Source organism: Oncorhynchus keta, chromosome 28, assembly GCF_023373465.1.
Source record: "Oncorhynchus keta strain PuntledgeMale-10-30-2019 chromosome 28, Oket_V2, whole genome shotgun sequence".
In the NCBI taxonomy this organism is placed as follows: Eukaryota; Metazoa; Chordata; class Actinopteri; order Salmoniformes; family Salmonidae; genus Oncorhynchus; species Oncorhynchus keta.
In genome coordinates this window covers 45,215,914-45,237,257 of record NC_068448.1, presented here as the reverse complement: position 1 = coordinate 45,237,257, position 21,344 = coordinate 45,215,914, and the positions used below count along the sequence as shown (strand labels likewise).

The 21,344-nt window shown below is 45.1% G+C and overlaps 1 protein-coding gene across 5 annotated transcripts in view; it reads left to right on the top strand.

Moving 5' to 3' along the window:
* LOC118361477 (anion exchange protein 2-like) overlaps positions 1-21,344 on the top strand; it is a 118,788-nt gene that overhangs the window by 88,855 nt on the left and 8,589 nt on the right. For all 5 annotated transcript variants that reach the window (XM_035741442.2, XM_035741443.2, XM_035741445.2 and 2 more), the window contains 13 exons: positions 1,191-1,315; positions 2,263-2,462; positions 7,595-7,731; positions 9,663-9,843; positions 12,208-12,343; positions 12,707-12,908; positions 13,805-13,913; positions 14,232-14,416; positions 14,788-15,001; positions 15,191-15,397; positions 15,684-15,832; positions 20,356-20,550; positions 21,090-21,326. In XM_035741442.2, the coding sequence (XP_035597335.1) occupies positions 1,191-1,315; positions 2,263-2,462; positions 7,595-7,731; positions 9,663-9,843; positions 12,208-12,343; positions 12,707-12,908; positions 13,805-13,913; positions 14,232-14,416; positions 14,788-15,001; positions 15,191-15,397; positions 15,684-15,832; positions 20,356-20,550; positions 21,090-21,326 (2,277 nt within the window). The remainder of the gene's footprint in view (positions 1-1,190; positions 1,316-2,262; positions 2,463-7,594; positions 7,732-9,662; positions 9,844-12,207; positions 12,344-12,706; positions 12,909-13,804; positions 13,914-14,231; positions 14,417-14,787; positions 15,002-15,190; positions 15,398-15,683; positions 15,833-20,355; positions 20,551-21,089; positions 21,327-21,344) is intronic.

The window sequence follows — 21,344 nt, the reverse complement described above, 5'->3', positions numbered from 1 at the left end:
ACACCTGCACAGGATCGGTACATCCGAACATCACACCTGCAGGACAGTTACAGGATGGCAACAACAGCCTGAGTTACACCAGGAACGCACAATCCCTTCATCAGCTCTCAGACTGTCCGCAATAGGCTGAGAGAGGCTGGACTAAGGGCTTGCAGGCCTGTTGTAAAGGCAGGTCCTCACCAGACATCACCGGAAACAACGTCGCCTATGGGCACAAACCCACCGTCGCTGGACCAGACAGGACTGGCAAAAAGTGCTCTTCACTGACAAGCCGCGGTTTTGTCTCACCAGGGGCGATGGAAGGATTTGCGTTTATTGTTGAAGGAATGAGCATTACACTGAGGCCTGTACTCTGGAGCAGGATCGATTTGGAGGTGGAGGGTCCATCATGGTCTGGGGCGGTGTTTCACAGCATCATCAGACTTAGCTTGTTGTCGATGCAGGCAATCTCAATGCTGTGCGTTACAGGGAAGATATCCTCCTCCCTCATGTGGTACCCTTCCTGCAGGCTCATCCTGACATGACCCTCCAGCATGACAATGCCACCAGCCATACTGCTTGTTCTGTGCGTGATTTCCTGCAAGACAGGAATGTCAGTGTTCTATCATGGCCAGCTGAAAAGCCCGGATCTCAATCCCATTGAGCACGTCTGAGACCTATTGAATCGGCCGGGTGAGGGCTACGGCCATTCCCCCCAGAAATGTCCGGGAACTTGCAGGTGCCTTGGTGGAAGAGTGGGGTAACATCTCACAGCAAATATGGTGCAGTCCTTGAGGAGGAGCTGCACTGCAGTAGTTAATGCAGCTGGTGGCCACACAAGATACTGGCTGTTACTTTTGATTATGACCCCCCTTTGTTCAGGGACACATTATTCCATTTGTTAGTCAAGTGTCTTTGGAACTTGTTCAGTTTGTCCCAGTTATTGAATCTTGTTATGTTCATACAAATATTTACAAATGTTTTTTGAAAATAAACGCAGTTGACAGTGAGAGGACACTTTATTTTTTGCTGAGTTTAGTAACCAAAAAAGTGTTAAACAAATCAAAATATAATTCATATAGCCACCCTTTGCCTTGATGACAGCTTTGCACACTCTATATTACTCCACTCACTCTATATTACTCCACTACCGGAGTTGAGAAGATTGAGTCAAACCAAGGTCTCATGTGTGCCCCCTCTCTCCTTCATAGTTTTTTCTGTCAGATGAAGATCACCTGGCCACACCTACCACAGACATACCCTGCCCTGCCCGAGGGCTGGAGGTTGTTCCCCAGTCTGCCGTGAGCACTGTCCCTGAAGATGCCACCTCCACGGAGTGAGTACACCTCTCTAAGTGCACCCCCATTTTCATTCCATTATTACCATAATGATGTGATCGGGTGAGAATCTTTGGCAGTTGAAGTGTCTCATCCTCCTTTGCGGCACAACACAGCAAGGACTGTTTTATAGCATGTAGCATGATACTGCTCGCTTTGAGGCATTCTCCTTCGCTGATTGGTTGAGAGAGATTTGTGTGTGTGTCGCCCACTTTACGTTACCATGTCCCAGGCATCCAGGCAGCCTGCAGGGTTCTGATCTAATAGGGCCTGATTCCACCAGCAAGAACAAAGAGACATATTTCACCTGTCTGACTGTTTCCATAGAGAATTCCGACCCTTCCTACTAACACACCTCTCCTCTCGACCCTCCACCTATGGCATTTAGTCTCAGGACACATTAGTGCTTTGTCTGGGATATAGCTTTGTGGGCTCTCCTTTCATCTCCTTTCTCAAGTCTGCTGTAATATCACTCTGTGGACTTCCTCCTACTACTTCTAAAACTGCACACTACACATTGGAAGGTAGAGGTGTCACCCAAGTGAAATATTCTGACTGCAGAGGGATCTTTGGAATATAGTTGTTTTCTGAAACTAACAGCTTTTTGGAGACCTTGAGTGTTTTTCAGGTTTCGGAAGGATCCGCTTGGGCTGATGAATTCTTAGTGGGAGTTTTCAATCTTTTAGTTTATCGATAGCGACATTCAGACTTGGGTTTCATTTGATTAAGTATTTTTTCTTCTCCTGTGAATTGAGCTTTTCTGTATGTTTGATGTGCTTGTTCCAAGGAGTGTAGAGGGAGACTGACAAACATTTCTCCTTTTGTATCTTAGAAAATGTGCATTTTTGTAATTTACTGGCCCAGTCTCATAGATGTAAAAGTTATGTTGTGTCTAATATTTTGTTCACCTTAATGTTAACTCTAATTTCTTTCTCTCCTCTCCCAGAAAGCCCTGTCCGGCCTCGTCCAGCAGTGACCCATCCGACCCCACCCCTCTTATCCGCGTGGCCAGCCGCAGCTACGACCTGCAGGAGCGCCGGTGCACCGGCAACATGACTGGCGCCGAGCAGGCTAAGTACGAGCGCATCCCCACGGACGAGAGCGAGGCGCAGACACTGGCCTCCGCCGACCTGGATGGGATCAAAAGTGAGTCTTGAGGAATATTGCCAACCTCGGTCACTTCATGTTCAGCTTTTGTTCTCACTGAAGCAATGTTTTAGTGCTTACTGTAATTCCGCGGTTGTTTGTATAATTTAATTCAGAGCCAAGACGACATGCGGGTTCTCTCTTTATTTAGACAGCATGTTATATTTAAAGTTCTTGTACTTGTACATTTTTAAGGGCTGTTTTGTCATTTAGGAGATTTATTTAGAACCCCGGTACTCTGAACTAACCTCTCCCTGACCTAAGAATCTAAACTCTCCCTGACCTTCGTGTTCACTCAGACTACTGTGCCAGATTAACTTTTAAAGATGTATTTTTACATTTTACTTCTTCAAGTGCTTAATATCTTGCTCTTTGTGTATTTGCGCCTGTTTGTGTGTGTGCTTGTGTGAAGAGAAGAGTCTATGGCTCCACTGAAGGTCAGAATGCCCTAAACAGAGAGAAATAAGGGAACACACTGGGGTACATTAATGTCCTGTGACGTCCCTAGCTCCAGTGGCAACCGGGGTGATTTACGTCAGGGGGTCGACCCCTCAGCGGACAGCGGCAGCTTATCAGAGAGTGTGGCGGACACTGACAAAATAGGAGCGACGTCCTCTAATTAAATTAGCCTGTTCCCGCTCTAAGCTGTGGCCCCTGGAACCAGGCCCGAGTCAACCCGGTGGCTAATTGAGAAAGCTGCCCCTCTGGTTCACAACCCCTGAGTCATAAGTGCCAATAAAACAATGTGGAAGCGCTAAGTCGTCTGGGGGGAAAAACATGAGAGAAGCTGAATTGCATGGAGATGTTTTGATGTGGGTCCAGTGCCAACATCAGGCTACGTGACATAGAGGGTGTGGCCTTTGTCAGGGTCCCTGACCGCATCAGGAGTCTCCTCGGGTGGATCCTCTTTTATCTGCTTCCCAGCACTGCAAAGCAGCCTGGGAAAGTGTCTCTGCGGCTGGCCGCTGCTCAACGATCGGAATTATTAGATCACTGTCTCATTCCTCTTTTGTTCAACCCTCCTGTTAACACCTCTGCTAGTTAATGCGCTTGGACACTTTCTACCCTAACCAGGTCAGGTGGGGGTCAAGGAATGCTTTTTTCCCCTAACTCCATTCCTGGACACGCAAAGACTTGTGCTTGAGATTGGAGAGGTCACGGTTCCTCATTCCCATGCCAGCACTATGCCCACCACCAAGCGCCTCTCCTTCAAGAGTGCCAGCCTTGCCTGGGCCAAGTCCCACTCCAGGACTTCCCAGACAACCACACACGCGCAACTGGAGTCCGGCACATTATGAAGCCTCTAAGGCGGACGAACGGTTCCAGTAGACATCCCCAAGGTCTGACAAGGTACAGCGACACCTTACAGTGAAACCCAGATAATGAACAAGAGGCTCAAATGACAGAATATGATACTTTGTTCCTCTCCAGTTTCACTCGCAGAGTTTTCGAAGGACATACAGGACAACTTGTTCTTCGGGAGAAATGCTGTCATTTTTATACACCCTCAGTTTTAGGTGATGAATTGATGAAGGTGCTCAACGAACAGGGTGTTTCTCAAACGGGGAAGGAGCCCACTGTCAAAGGTAAGGTTGGTTCCTACCTCGGAGAGGATCATCCACACCCGTTGCCGCATTCCCTCTGAGATGTATCCAACCAGCTCACTTTCATCCAGCCTTATTATCTAAACTGTCCTTGGTTTGCGGCCAGCCTGGTAACCCAACTAGGGTTTAATAACGGGAACCAGGTTACTGAGGTTTCCGGCCCAAACCCACTCCCGTTTCCCGGGATAAATAACTGAGAAACCGGTCAATTATAATAAATTATTTATATGAACAGCTTGAAGTGAAATAGAACTGTTAAATTATATGCAATGTCCAAATCTGTCTTTACGGCTTCCTCTGCTCTGCTATCTGCATGATCAATCATCAACACTCAGGGTGGGGACAGACAGCGCATCTCATATGGAGTGCAGTTCACAATGCATGTATCATCTCATCAGCAGGTAACTTTTTTTCTTGTGACCGGTACATTTGCTGTAGCATAGCCTATGCTACAGTAATATTAGGACTACTATCTGAATATGCATGTAATTTACACATCTCAGTCTGGCTTTCGGGGGTCACCTTATTTTTTTTTTATTAAGATCCTATTTAAAAATTGCTACTACAGCCTATCACTCGAATATCGCTCCAGCAGGTATATTGCACTGGTCATCCCCAAAGCCAACACTTCCTTTGGCCGCCTTTCCTTATAGCTCTGCTGCCAATGACTGGAATGAATTGCATAAATCTCTGAAGCTAGAGTCTTTTATCTCCCTCTCTAACTTTAAGCATCAGCTGTCAGAGCAGCTTACCCTGTACCTGTACACAGCCAATCTGTAAATAGCACACCTGACTACCTCATCCCCATATAATTACTTACCCTCTTGCTCTTTTACACCCCAGAATCTCTACTTGCACATCATCTGCACATCTATCACTCCAATTCATGCTAAATTGTAATTATTTTTGCCTCTAGGGCCTATTTATTGCCTAGCTCCCTACTCTTCTACATTTGCACACACTGTACATAGATTTTTCTATTATTTCTGTTCTTTACAGTTATTGACTGTACGTTTGTTGACTTGCAACTCTGTTGTTTTGGTCGCACTGCTTTGCTTTATCTTGGTTAGGTCACAGTTGTAAATGAGAACTTGTTTTCAACTGGCCTACCTGGTTAAATAAAGGTGAAATAAAAAAATACAAATAAGTTGAAATTCACACCTTATTGGGTTTTGACCATTACAGAACCCATTTTATTTTTGTGAACTTAAGTTAACAATTTTATTTAGCAAATAAAAACAACTGGCATGGACAAAATTATTAGCACACCGGAGCAGGTACTTGGTTACACCGCCTTTGGCCAATATAACAGCCAACAAATGAGTTGGATAAAATATAGAAGGTTTCTGTGTTTTTGGAGTGCATCAGTCCAACAACTGTTTGTCTAATGAAGGTTGTGGATCATCCATCAGGACAACCCCAAACACACATCAAAGCACCCTGAAATTGTTCAAGAAGAAACACTGGACTGTTCTGGAGTTGCCACCGAAGAGTCCAGATCTGAATCACATTTATAACCTATGGCAAGAGATGAAAACAGCAGTTGGAGGGCAAACATTAAAGTATTAGAGCAGTTTGCTCCTGAAAAGTGAGCCAAATTGCCAGTAGAATGTTGCAGCAAGCTCATTGATGGCTCCAAGTGTTTGTCTGCAGTTAACTTGGCCAAAGGCTGTGTAACCGTGTCTTTATTTTCAAAATAATATTGTAAACTTAAGTTTACAAAAATAAAATTAGTATTTCTGCGTTGATGACAATCCAATAGCACGGTATGGAGAACACTTCTTTTTCTTATTTTTACAAAATAGGGAATTCTTTAAAGATGGACTATGCAGAAATTGCTTCACCATTTCCTGGTTGCTAAAATTCTATTAGTTTGCTTAATTTGTGACAAAGCAAGCAAGTATAGAATCGTTATACCATCTAAACAGCTGTGAAATATATTTTCCATAACTCAAAATATTGTTTTTTTACTGTTTGAAGCTGTTGTGCAAGACAGAAAATAAATAAAAAATAAAAAACAGGAAGCATAGAAATTGCGCACATACAACAGATCCTACCGCTTCTTAGACTTTCTTTCAATGAGAATGACAGATCTATTACACATTTCTAAGTGAATTTGGTCCAGTCACCCCAAAAAAAATGCATTTTAGGAAAAGTGTAAGTGTGCCAAAATATTTGGCTGCAACTGTATATTCTGTGCCTTTGCGAAGTAATATCATAACCCTGGACTTATTCCACATTGTGGTGGAATTGAAAATGAATTAAATAGGTGTTTGTGTTACACCACTGTACAACACACACAGAATTCGAGCAGTGAAATTCAAACACAGATTCAACCACAAAGTCCAGGGAGGTTCTCCAAAGTCTCGCAAAGAAGTGCACGTATTTGGAGATTGTTTTGCTGTTTTACTAGACTTTGAATATGCCTTTTGAGCATTGTGAAGTTATTAATTACACTTTTGTTCGTGTATAAAACAAACTTTTTGTCCTGAGTCTTATGTTTGGAGCAAATCCAGAACAACACATTACTGAGTACCGCTCTCCATATTTTTTTTTTAAGCATAGTGGTGGCTGCATCATGTTATGGGTGTGCTTGTAATCGTTAAGGACTGGGTTTTTCAGTCGAGAGGTATGTATACTTTCTGAAGGCACTGTACCAATAGGTGCCCTCCTTTTGCGAGGCATTGGGAAACCTCCCTGGTCTTTGTGGTTGACTCTGTTTGAAATTCACTGCTCGACTGAGGGACCTTGAAGATGATTGTATTTGTGGGGTACAGAGATGAGGTAGTCAGGACAAAAAAAAATCTAACCCAGCAATTCCAGTTCATATGATACATTATAATGCAGTACATGTTTACAGTACACACTCAAAGATTAGTGGAGCTTGTTTAATTTATTTACCCAAGACCGCATACATCTATGGGCTTTTGTGTTTTTCTGTCATGCGTAATGTACGGTAGCCTATGTATTGGATAACAGCACAATAATTTGGCCTTTTGGGGATTGGGCTCATAACATGTATTTAATGTAGGTCTCCGGCAGCATCAGGCTTGAATTTTCATGCCTCTCAAAACACGAATCAAATCCAGACATTCATATGTTGTGTATGGTTTAGAATGACACTTGTGGTTTTGGCGGGAAATACCGGGTTACCTGGGAGAAAAATAAGAAAAAAAATCTTGGGGTGGAACATTTTGTAAAATATCGCAAAAATATTAAAGCCTAAACCCAACCCCACAGCATTTCCAGGTGAATAAAAGCAACGGCCTGTTCTGTGACTGTGGGTCTCTGAGATGTGATCTAGTAGCGGGATGGTGGAGGTCATTGCAGAGCCAAGAGCTCAGTGTTGGGCAGACCACTGTCTTGGGGAAAAAGCTGCAACACTACAATGTTGTAATACTTGATAATGTAATGTTGACCACTGTTATTAGTGTTTGGGATCACAATCACCACCACACCCTCTCTCACTATTGCTCATTCTGTATCTATGGCTATGATTTTTCACTCACCTCTCCTCTCTCTCCTTAGGCCATCGTTTTGAGGATGTCCCTGGGGTACGGAGACACCTGGTCAGAAAGAGCACCAAAGGCCAAGTGGTGCATGTCGGCAAGGACCACAAGGAGCCCTGCACACGCAGCCAAAAAAAGGACCGGACCCCACATGAGGTGAGCGACGGAAAATACAACCTGTAGTATCCACTCCTTTTGCAGATGTTGGGACACATTGTCACATCCCTTGTTTCAGATATGATGGAGTTTTATTTTCATCAGATGATTTTCATGGATTTGCTGATGTTTTTGGCAAGGATGGTTTGAATGTAAATATGGTTAATTGCTTCTTGGTCCATATTTAAATAAATAAAACTAAAATTGGAACATCAACTGGAAAATCCGCTAAAGTATATTTTGTGGATGGGAGAGTGGGCAGGACACAATTAAAAATGAATGAGTTCTTTCCTTTCACACACCCAATAGAAAGGGGCAGAGAAGAGCTCAGGTAAGGAGACACCGGGTTCTCCCTGAGAGAGGGAGCCATGTTCTATTAACACACACGCATAGGTCCCCAGCAGCCAGGTAAACAACAGGTTCCTCTCAGGGTAAAGTGTGTGTGTGTGGGGGGAGATGTAAGGGTCCCCTGCTCTGTGCACGGGTCTGTGTTAGTCGTCAGTGTATTAAGCGCACACCACCTCCACCCTCTCGCTCCTTCCAGTCGTTACCACCAGTGGTTCTGTAACTTATCATTCTGCCTCCCGGCCAGACGGCATGGTCATACTGGACTACTTCGGCCAAATGGCCCGGCCCCACAAGGTGAGGCGGCTCAGTCGGCCAAATGCATGTTCCAGCAGTGTGTGCATGTAGCAACGTGTCTTCACATAAGAGTAGGTGCAGTATGGTTACTCGATAATCATTAGTTGTGTTGTTGGCTTGGTACTGAAACGGGTAATGGTTGGTTGGGTATCACTAACTCATGAGCATGAAGTTAGATTGGTTTCTCTTTAACCAGACTTTTGGGAAGTGATAAGGCTGTAGGGTGTAATACTGTGTTTCTACTGATGATAGTATCTACTATATTTATACTGTATTTTTACTCATCACAGTTTGATGTGTGAGAAAAAAACTAATTTAAACAGAGCATCTGTTGAGCTCATGAAAAATTTAACTGAAACGTTGCATTCGCCTGTTGCTTATGGCTATTTACCACTGCCTATATTTGAGAAGTATATTGGCATTGTGGATAATTGAATTGCATAGTTGTTCTTAATATAACCGAGTAACACTGGTGAGTGTGTTTCTGTTTGACGTCAACATGCAGCGCAGACTTGGGAACAAGTACTATTTAAAATCTTTCAAATACTTTGAGCGTTTGATGTCAGATGGACGGGTTTGCAGTTTTGTGACTTTTCTATTGGTCCATTAAGCCAGGCAAGCTCAATCAAGCACAGATGATCATGTATTTTAAATGATTTTAAGTAACATTTGAATCCAGGTCTGATGCACCTTGCATGGTTTTCAGAAGTCAATAGGTTCAAGGACCAGTGCGAACTACTTTCACACTTCACACTTTGGAAAGTGAAACTAGAATACAATTACATATAGTTCTCTGGATGTGTTTTCTGATCCTTAGAATCATTTTTTGACTGTCTTTAAAGAAACAGCATGAGCCTGAGAATAGCTCGCGTTAATTCTAAAGCAATATTTGTAGAAGAATTCAATCCGACGCAGATACAGCCACATTAAGCATACTGAAAACAATTTCCCCTGAAAGATCAGTTATTCAGATCCTCACTGAATCTAATCCGATTGGCTCAATGGTAACTTGGTTGGAAGGAGATACTGGTTTGAACATTTACGATTCAGACTCCTGGATGTCCATGGGCATACACTGAAAAATATTGACTTGCATTGGTTTTTGGACAAACATGATTTTTAAAAAGCTAGCCGTTGGAGAAAGTGGCCGCCGGCCAGATACATTTTTTTTTTTTTAATAAAGCATGGATTGCTCTCTTATCTTGTCCATAGAGTGATTTAAGAGGGTTGAAGAAACCAATGTTATTTGGGTACACTATCCCTTTAAATTCAGCCTGTGTCCCCCTCAGGTGTTTGTGGAGCTGAACGAGCTTATCATGGATAAGAACCAGGAGATGCAGTGGCGGGAGACGGCCCGTTGGATCAAGTTTGAGGAGGACGTGGAGGAGGAGACCGACCGCTGGGGCAAACCCCACGTGGCCTCGCTCTCCTTCCGCAGCCTGTTGGAGCTCCGCAAGACCATCTCCCACGGTAGGAGAGTTTAGAGAGAGAAGACTGTGTGCAGTGTTTCCCCTATATATATACAGTACCAGTCAAATGTTTGGACACACCTACTCATTCAAGGGTTTTTCTTTATGTTTTACTATTTTCTATATTATAGAATATTAGTGAAGACATCAAAACTATGAAATAACACATATTGAATCGTGTAGTAACCAACATTTTAGATTCTTCAAAGCAGCCACCCTTTGCTTTGCTTTGACAGATTTGCACACTCTTGACATTCTCTCAACCAGCTTCACCTGGAATGCTTTCCAAACAGTCTTGAAGGAGTTCCCACCTATGCTGAGCACTTGTTGACTGCTTTTCCTTCAATCTGCGGTCCAACTCATCCCAAACCATCTCAATTGTGTTGAGGTTAGGTGATTGTGGAGACCAGGTCATCTGATGCAGCACTCGTCACTCTCCTCTTTGGTCAAATAGCCCGTACGCAGCCTGGAGGTGTGTTGGGTCATTGTCCTTTGGAAAAACAAATGATAGCCCCACTAAGTGCAAGCCAGATGTGATCTCGTATTGCTGCAGAATGCTGTGGTAGTCATGCTGGTTAAGTGTGCCTTGAATACTAAATAAATCACTGACCGTGTCACCAGCAAAGCACCCCACACCACCACCTCCATGCTCACGTTGGAACCACACATGAGGAGATTATCTGTTTACCTACTCAGCAATTGGAACCAAAAATCTCAAATTTGGACTCCAGACCAAAGGACAAATTTCCACCGTTCTTATGTCCATTGCTCGTGCTTCTTGGCCCAAGCAAGTCTACTAGTGGTTTCTTTGCAGCAATTCGACCATGAAGGCCTGATGCATGCTGTCTCTTTTGAACAGTTGATGTTGAGATGTGTCTGTTACTTGGACTCTGAAGCATTTATTTGGGCTGCAATTTCTGAGGCTGTTAACTAATGAACTTATCCTCTGCAGCAGAGGTAATGCTGGGTCTTCCTTTCCTGTGGCGGTCCTCATGAGAGCCAGTTTCAACTCAGTGCTTGATGGTTTTTGCAACCGCACTTGAAGAAACTTTCAAAGTTCTTGACATATTCCGCATTGCCTGGCCTTCATGTCTTAAAGTAATGATGGTCTGTAATTTCTGTTTGCTTATTTGAGCTGTTCTTGCCATAATAAGGATTTGGTCTTTTACCAAATAGGGCTATCTTATGTATGCCAAATATACCTTGTCACAACACAACTCATTGGCTGAAATGTATTAAGAAGGAAAGACAATTCCACAAATTAGCAAGGCACACCCTTTGATTGAAATACATTCCAGGTGACTTCCTCATGAAGCTGGTTGAGAGAATGCCAAGAGTGTGCAAAGCTGTCAACAAGGCAAAGGGTGGCTACTTTGAAGAATCTTAAATATAAAATATATTTTGATTTGTTTCTTTTTTTTTGGTTACTATGCGATTCCACATGTGTTATTTCATAGTTTTGATGTCTTCACTATTATTCTACTATATAGAACATAGTAAAAATAAGGAAAAACCCTTGAATGAGTAGGTATTTTCCAAACCTTTGACTGGTACTATGTATGTATACATGTATGTTGACTCCAATGCTTCCAACAATTGTGCCAAGATGGCTGGATGTCCTTTGGGTGCTGGACTATTCTTGATACAGGAAACTGTAGAGCATAAAAACACAGCAGCGCTGCAATTCTTGACACTCAAACCAGTGTGCTTGGCACCTACTACCATACCCCGTTCAAAGGCACTTAAATATTTTGTCTTTCCCATTCACCTCTGAATGGCACACATGCTCAGTCCATATCTCAATTGTCTTCAGGCTTAAAAATCCTTCTTTCATCCATCTCCTCCCCTTCGTCTACACTGATTGAAGTTGATTTTAAGTGACATCAATAAGGGATCATAGCTTTCACCTGGATTCACCTGGTCAGTCTGTAATGTTTTGTAAAGGCAGTGTATTTTTGGGGGCGAGACAAAGTATTTAAGTGCCTTTGAACAGCGTATGGTAGTAGGTGCTAGGTGTACCGGTTTGTGTCAAGAACTGCAACGCTGCTGGGTCTTTCATGCTAAACAGTTTCCTGTGTGTGTATCAAGAATGGTCCACCACCCAAAGGAAATCCATCCAACTTGACACAACTGTGGGAAGCATTGGTGTCAGCATGGGACAGCATACTTGTGGAATATTACAAGACCTTGTTGAGTCCATATCCCGATGAATTGAGGGTGTTCTGAGGACAAAATGGGGGGGTGCAACTCAATAGGAAGCTGTTCTTAATGTTTTGAACACTCAGTGTACGTGAGTGTGTGTGAGTGTGTCTGTGTGTGCCCACCCTGCTGTGACCTCAGTATCATGTGTGCCCTCTGCCACCAGGGGCGGTGTTGTTGGACCTGGACCAGAAGACCTTGCCTGGCATTGCCCACCAGGTGGTAGAGCAGATGATCATCTCAGACCAGATCAAGGCTGAGGACCGCGCAAATGTGCTGCGAGCCCTGCTGCTCAAACACAGGTACACTACCACCACTACACCTAAACACCAACCAGGACAGCTCAATGGAAAATACTTATTGAGTATCTAGTAACCTAGGTATGGAAGTACGGAATACTTCAATTAAGTGTGTGGACACTTTAAACTCTGGATATTGATTTTCAACAGGAAAAGTATAATAAAAACTGTCTGGAGTTTGTCTACCATTTTGATCTCAGATGAAATAGCGTTATTAGTTCAGCATGTCAATTTACACAATGTTAACCTTGCGATGTCTCTGCCTGGTCCCGCCGCCTGCTTGCTTGATAGCGTGCGAGAGGGCAAGGTGCGACATATGCATCTCCTGCTCAACCTCTGTGTGCCTTTACCTCCCTCGCCCTGCAGTCACCCAAGCGATGAGAAGGAGCACAGCCACAACCCCTTCCCCAGGAACATCTCGGCGGCCAGCCTGGGCAACCTGCTGCCCCAGCAACACAGCTCCAACCACATCCACCATCCAGAGCCCTCCGTCACAGACCCCCTCATGGGCTCGGCCAGCACAGGGGAGCAGGAGACTCGTATCGACATGGAGAAGAACGACCTGCAGGTAGCTACAGTATAGTGGTGATTTTATGTAAGGAGTAAATGCTGATGTTTATTTTTCCAAGGTAATGTACAGAACTGAGGCATGTATCCCGTGTATACCACAGTTGCAAAAAACAACAACAATAAAGCTCACATTTACCAGTAAAAATAATAATAATAATAATTATAACAATTCTACTCTTTTGGTTGCTAGAGAAGCACCCCAGTCTTTTGGTTGATATTTATGGACACAACCCAGTTGTTTGTTCTATATGTTCAGTTGCCATACACGCTGGCAACGTTCTTGTCCCTTGCTTGCGAGCTACCCAACTAGCTACGGCTAACAGAGTCACAACCTCTGAATCCAGAATAACAGCATTTGTTTAAGCTGTTTTCTATTGACATTCATTTGGATACATCCATAATGTCTGTAAAAACAAATCAATACTAGCTCGCTAAGTTTTTCCTCATTGGACCTGCATTTACAATGTATCCCATTTCTGTTTGTGTGGTTGTCGGTTTCGCTTTCTGTCATTTGTAACAAGTGTGGTCTGCATCTTTCGGTGCATATTTCATCATGTTTACAAGGTGTCCCGATAGCTTTTCCAACTGTCCCATTATTTGGTTTTAATGTCCATTTTAAAATGCCCTTCTAGCCAATCAGAAACAAGTATTCAACAGTGCGGTGTATAAGTAGTGAGGAATGTATTAGGCAGATTATTCTACTGCTAAAGAGTGTGTGTGCGTGTGCGTGTGCGTGTGTGTGTGTGTGTGTGTGCGCGTGCGCAAATTGTGTACACAGGGATATTGAACTATCATGTAAAAAGTATCTTCATTGGATAATTTTTTGTGGAGGGGGCAGTCTGTCCCATTGAGTTACCATGGCCTGGGTTAAGTCTGTCCTGATTGGTATTGCAGCAGAAGGAGTCTACTCCAAATATCGGCATACACAGGTCGAAGTCCAAGCATGAGCTCAAGCTGCTGGAGAAGATTCCAGAGAATGCTGAGGCCACTGTTGTCCTTGTGGGTGAGTGGTCTTTTTTTTAACTCATCTAAGAACCATAAGTACCAGAAAGCTTCTCCTGTTACCTTTTTCAAATAACCTACTACCACTACTACCTCTTCTTCGGGTACTTATATTTGTCCTATTTGACACATTATTAATTTATTTTCTATTTTCTTTGGGGGGGGTTGCATGTCCCAAATCTCCCTGATACACACTCGGTGAGTGTCACGGCCAGGGTCAAATAACATCTGAAACAGTAGTCTAATATCAAGTATTCCCACTCTGTGCAGTATAACAGCATGCCCTATAACCCTCTGTCCCCCCCTTCCTCTCCTCCAGGCAGCGTGGACTTCCTGGAGCAGCCCACCATGGCCTTTGTGCGGCTGCAGGAGGCGGAGGAGCTAGACTCTGTCCTGGAGGTCCCAGTGCCAGTCAGGTTCATCTTTGTCCTGCTGGGTCCCCCCAGCACCAACATGGACTACCACCAAATCGGACGCTCCATCTCCACACTCATGTCTGACAAGGTCAGTGCGCTGTACTGTGAAGGCGAGAGGAGAGCAAGAGTCAATTGATTGAGGTTTAGTAGAACATCTGTGGGCCGAGTTTCCTGGCCACAGATTAAGCCCAGTCCTGGAGTGAAAATCACTTTCAATGAGAATCTGCATTGAAAATGCTTTTTAGTCCAGGACTAGGCTTAATCTGTGTCCTGGAAACCATCCCTATATGTTTTTGTTACTATGGTCATAACCATAATATGTAGTATTTAATTCCGCACACGACTCTGAATGCAAAAAAGAAAATCCAAACACAGAGTGAACCTGTTTTGTTCTATGAAGGCTCACATACTGTAGGACAATGAGTATAACTCCAGTGTTTTTCCTGTTCTCCCGCGCAGCACTTCCATGAGTCGGCCTACCTGGCGGACGACCGCCAGGACCTGCTCAACGCCATCAACGGCTTCCTGGACTGCAGCATCGTTCTGCCCCCCTCCGAGATGGGCGGTGAGGAGCTGCTACGCTCCGTGGCACGCTTCCAGAAGGAGATGCTTCGCAAGAGGGAGGAGCAAGGAGCCCTGCTGGCCAAGGAGCCCAAGAGCCAGAAGGAAAAAGGTGGGGGAATCCCGCAATTTTGTTCACAGAAAAATGATGTCCTAACTTTCCTAGCTTCTCAGACAGTTACATGGAGCCAGATGATAATATTTTGAAAGTTTCCTTTTTTTTAAATGCAAAAAAAGATTCCAAAGAAACGTCACTTTTCTAGTCCAGTAATTGAAATCGGTCTATGTTTATGTATTCCAGAGGCCCTCCTCTCGCCCGGGAAGCCGGGAGACGACCCCCTGCAGCGTACTGGACGCCCCTTCGGAGGCTTAATCCGAGACGTGAAGCGCCGCTACCCAAAGTACGTGAGTGACTTCAAGGACGCGCTGAACGCCCAGTGCGCTGCGGCCATCATCTTCATCTACTTCGCTGCCCTCTCCCCCGCCATAACCTTCGGAGGCCTCCTGGGTGAGTCCCAGGGGTTAAGTGCAGCCAGCTAGCAAATTCTGGTACATTTACAGAAATATCCCTGTGTAAGTTAAGAAAGTGACGGAAACAATGAACAGGAGGCAAAAAATAACCACAACTACCCATATACCCCTATCAACACACAACTTAGCATGTGTTTAAAGTAGGCATTGGAGCCATATTGAATATGTACTGAGAATGGAATTCGTAGCTTTTTTAAAAAACGTTCTTAGGTCATTCTCTGAATGTTGCCTGTGTGGGTTCTTGACTGTGTGCCTTGTGGTAGGTGAGAAGACTGAGGGTCTGATCGGTGTGTCTGAGCTGATCGTGGCCACAGCTGTGCAGGGTGTTCTTTTCTGCCTCCTGGGGGCCCAGCCGCTCCTGGTGGTGGGCTTCTCCGGACCCCTGCTCGTCTTTGAAGAGGCCTTCTACTCTGTAAGTTACCTCAAACTGAGATGTGAGATGACATTGACTACCGCGTAAGAGTAGGGCTGGGCGATATGGCCAAAATATATCAATAGATAGATAGATATATTTTGGCCATATCGCCCAGCCCTACTCTTACGCGGTAGTCAATAATGTCATCTCACATCTCATATATATATATATATAGCTTTATGAGTAGTGCGTGACCCTAGGGTGGCAACACATATTCTAAATTACTGTATTTCAATGGGTTTTTCTCCATTCTGATTGTTTTGTACTGTTCAATTCAACTTCAACCTAAAATAATTTCCTGCGTTTCCAATTTCTGCATTTCCTACACTCATTTGAGATCATTTACGACATGGACAAAAATACTAGGCCTTATTTTTAACCAAATAATGCAATTGCGATTTAGATCAAAACACTTGGGTGAACTTTTGGAATCATGGAACTAGAATGTTTATTATAATATAAATAATAGTGGGCACTTTGAATACATGAAAATTCCATGAATGAGTTATTGTGACAGGTGTACCGTGTTTCCTAAGGGACCCTATAATCTTTGGCTACATTAAAATGTATTCATATATCCAACATATTCATGTGAGGAGACCAAAGCGCAGCATGATGTGAATACATATTTTAATGAAAAGACGTAAAAACACGAAGTACACTAAACAAACAAACAATAACAAGACGAACGTGACCGCTATAGAAACTGAGTGCTAACATGCAACATAACATTTACATTTACGTCATTTAGCAGACGCTCTTATCCAGAGCGACTTACAAATTGAGAGGCAAGAAGGATTACTTGTCCTATCCTAGGTATTCCTTAAAGAGGTGGGGTTTCAGGTGTCTCCGGAAGGTGGTGATTGACTCCGCTGTCCTGGCGTCGTGAGGGAGTTTGTTCCACCATTGGGGGGCCAGAGCAGCGAACAGTTTTGACTGGGCTGAGCGGGAACTGTACTTCCTCAGTGGTAGGGAGGCGAGCAGGCCAGAGGTGGATGAACGCAGTGCCCTTGTTTGGGTGTAGGGCCTGATCAGAGCCTGGAAGTACTGAGGTGCCGTTCCCCTCACAGCTCCGTAGGCAAGCACCATGGTCTTGTAGCGGATGCGAGCTTCAACTGGAAGCCAGTGGAGAGAGCGGAGGAGCGGGGTGACGTGAGAGAACTTGGGAAGGTTGAACACCAGACGGGCTGCGGCGTTCTGGATGAGTTGTAGGGGTTTAATGGCACAGGCAGGGAGCCCAGCCAACAGCGAGTTGCAGTAATCCAGACGGGAGATGACAAGTGCCTGGATTAGGACCTGCGCCGCTTCCTGTGTGAGGCAGGGTCGTACTCTGCGGATGTTGTAGAGCATGAACCTACAGGAACGGGCCACCGCCTTGATGTTAGTTGAGAACGACAGGGTGTTGTCCAGGATCACGCCAAGGTTCTTAGCGCTCTGGGAGGAGGACACAATGGAGTTGTCAACCGTGATGGCGAGATCATGGAACGGGCAGTCCTTCCCGGGAGGAAGAGGAGCTCCGTCTTGCCGAGGTTCAGCTTGAGGTGGTGATCCGTCATCCACACTGATATGTCTGCCAGACATGCAGAGATGCGATTTGCCACCTGGTCATCAGAAGGGGGAAAGGAGAAGATTAATTGTGTGTCGTCTGCATAGCAATGATAGGAGAGACCATGTGAGGTTATGACAGAGCCAAGTGACTTGGTATATAGCGAGAATAGGAGAGGGCCTAGAACAGAGCCCTGGGGGACACCAGTGGTGAGAGCGCGTGGTGAGGAGACAGATTCTCGCCACGCCACCTGGTAGGAGCGACCTGTCAGGTAGGACGCAATCCAAGCGTGGGCCGCGCCGGAGATGCCCAACTCGGAGAGGGTGGAGAGGAGGATCTGATGGTTCACAGTATCGAAGGCAGCCGATAGGTCTAGAAGGATGAGAGCAGAGGAGAGAGAGTTAGCTTTAGCAGTGCGGAGCGCCTCCGTGATGCAGAGAAGAGCAGTCTCAGTTGAATGACTAGTCTTGAAACCTGACTGATTTGGATCAAGAAGGTCATTCTGGGAGAGATAGCGGTAGAGCTGGCCAAGGACGGCACGCTCAAGAGTTTTGGAGAGAAAAGAAAGAAGGGATACTGGTCTGTAGTTGTTGACATCGGAGGGATCGAGTGTAGGTTTTTTCAGAAGGGGTGCAACTCTCGCTCTCTTGAAGACTGAAGGGACGTAGCCAGCGGTCAGGGATGAGTTGATGAGCGAGGTGAGGTAAGGGAGAAGGTCTCCGGAAATGGTCTGGAGAAGAGAGGAGGGGATAGGGTCAAGCGGGCAGGTTGTTGGGCGGCCGGCCGTCACAAGACGCGAGATTTCATCTGGAGAGAGAGGGGAGAAAGAGGTCAGAGCACAGGGTAGGGCAGTGTGAGCAGAACCAGCGGTGTCGTTTGACTTAGCAAACGAGGATCGGATGTCGTCGACCTTCTTTTCAAAATGGTTGACGAAGTCATCTGCAGAGAGGGAGGAGGGGGGGAGGGGGAGGAGGATTCAGGAGGGAAGAGAAGGTGGCAAAGAGCTTCCTAGGGTTAGAGGCAGATGCTTGGAATTTAGAGTGGTAGAAAGTGGCTTTAGCAGCAGAGACAGAGGAGGAAAATGTAGAGAGGAGGGAGTGAAAGGATGCCAGGTCCGCAGGGAGGCGATTCCAGGTCCGCAGGGAGGCGATGCCAGGTCCGCAGGGAGGCGAGTTTTCCTCCATTTCCGCTCGGCTGCCCATAACATAGACAATAACCCACCAACCACAATACAAAACAGGCTACCTAAATATGGTTCCCAATGAGACGACGACAAACACCTGCCACTGATTGAGAACCATATCAGGCCAAAACACATAGAAACAGACTAACTAGACATGCAACATAGAATGCCCACTCATATCACACCCTGACCAAACAAAACATAGAAACAAACAACTCAAATAATGGTCAGAGTGACAGTTCCCCCCTAAGGTGCGGACTCTGGACGCAAAAGGGGGGAGGGTCTGGGTGGGCATCTGGCTGCGGTGGTGGCTCTGGCGGGTCCTGGCTGGCTGACTGCTCTGGCGACTCCTGGCTGGCTGACGGCTCTGGCGGCTCCTGGCTGGCTGACAGCTCTGGAATGTACCGCACCGAGCTATGCACACGCACTGGGGAGACTGTGCGCTCCACCGCATAACACGGTGCCTGCCCGGTTCCTCTCTCTCTCCAGTAAGCACAGGAAGTTGGCGCAGGTCTCCTACCTGACGTCGCCACACTCCCTGTGTGGAATCTCCTCCCAAGTCCATGAGTCCTGCGTTCTTTGCCGCTGCTGCTGCTGGCCGTTATCACGCTGCTTGGTCCATTGTTGGTGGGTTATTCTGTCACGATCGTCATAAAGAGGAGACCAAAGCGCAGCGTGGTGTGAATGCATGATTTGATGATTGACGAAAAAAACACGAAGTGCACTAAAACAAACTAACTAACCAGACAAACGTGACCGCTATTGAAACTGAATGCTAGCATGCAACCTAACATGGACAATAACCCACGAAATACCCAAAGAAGATGGCTGCCTAAATATGGTTCCCAATCAGAGACAACGATAAACAGCTGCCTCTAATTGAGAACCAATCTAGGCAACCATAGGCATACATAAACACCTAGATGGTAAACAACCCCATAAACCTATAAAACCCCTAGACAGTAGAAAAACACCTACATCACCCATGTCACACCCTGACCTAACCAAAATATATAAAGAAAACAAAGAATACTCAGGTCAGGGCATGACACTTTGCCTATTCCGCTTTGATTTAGAAGATACTGTTGCACAAACAACATGCTGATTTAAGCCTCCACCAATACTGGTATCAGGCTGTATTAGCCATCTACGTTTGTGTTGACTCAGTACTTTTGCTGACTCAGCTATCCAGCTAACTATCAATTAGCATTAGTGGCTAACACGATTTAGCTTAACTTGCTAAGAAAATACAGACTAGCTATTTGCAGATGTAAGAAACACAAACTAATGTTGTAATTATAGAAGCTTGTGGATTTATATTAAGATCAAAGTGGAAACAGCATCGTTGTCATCAACATTGTTGCATGTGCTGCATTGACCATGCAGACTGAACAAAAGTGTCTCGTGGTCAAGCAACAACAAATGCGCTCCTTGAGTGACGGGATGGGACTAGGTCTGTGTGGAAAGCAGCATGGAGAGAGTGGAGAGGGATAAACTAAAAGAGTAAAGTAAACTATAGAATTGGACGTTACACACCGCGTATCACGTTTAACAAACCAAACATTCATATACCGTTATAGAAGGTATAGAAAACTCCAAACCAGTCCATGCATCAATACCGGCATAGTAAAATACGGTATACCGCCCAGCCCTACATAAGACTCCCTTTTGTATTTTCCTGCTGTTGATGTTGACCTGTATGCGTGGCCACTCTTCCATCAGTGTCAGAACTCAATACTCAGTTCTGTCTTAATTGCTTCATTACCATTCTCTCTCTGTGTGTGTCCATAGTTCTGTAAGGGGAACGGGATAGAGTACCTGACGGGCCGGGTGTGGATTGGCTTCTGGCTCATCGTCATCGTGGTGACGACAGTGGCCTTGGAAGGTAGCTTCCTGGTCCGCTTTGTCTCACGCTTCACCCAGGAGATCTTCTCCTTCCTCATCTCGCTCATCTTCATCTTCGAGACCTTCTCCAAGATAGGCAAGGTACTGTACACTTGACACTCCGGTAACTATAGTATTGAAATTGATAGAAATTATTTAGTGCCCTTGTAAGTGCTAAAAGCACTTTACGTTGTAGAGAGGGGATCCAATCTGACTACTGATAATACATGGAACTGACTTTAGATTGGACTGTTCTCAAAACACGGGGTCAAAACGAGTATGTTTTCCTAACGGGTACACTCTTAAGACAATCTTTTGTGGTTGAGTGGCCCTGATCCGAGAACAAAGTGAAAGGGACAGACAGCCCGACTTTTATCTGGGCTTATGATTTCAGGAATGTTACTATTTTTAGACCTCTGTTGAACACAAGACTTTCAAGGGATTATTTGTGTCTGGATTAATCTGTTTGCTGGGACCTTACAGGTATGTCAATTTTAATCTCTCTGAAGCCGTGTTGAAGTGATCTCAGTTGTGTGTGTGTGTGTGTGTGTGTGTGTGTGTGTGTGTGTGTGTGTGTGTGTGTGTGTGTGTGTGAAGCGGTGCTTTAATGTGAACCCTTTTTTTCCTGTGTTGTCGGGCAGATTTTCATGGAGCACCCACTGCAGCGCTGTTACCTTGACAACAGCACGGCGGAGAACGCAACGATGGAGAATAGCACCCTGGAGCTATTGCTTGGCAACAGCACTATTCCGGTGGTGTCGGTGAAGGTCCTAGGGGAACCCAACACAGCACTGCTCTCCCTTGTACTCATGTCTGGAACCTTCTTCATTGCATTCTACCTGCGCAAGTTCAAAAACAGTGCCTTCTTCCCTGGCAAGGTAAGACACTGGTACACT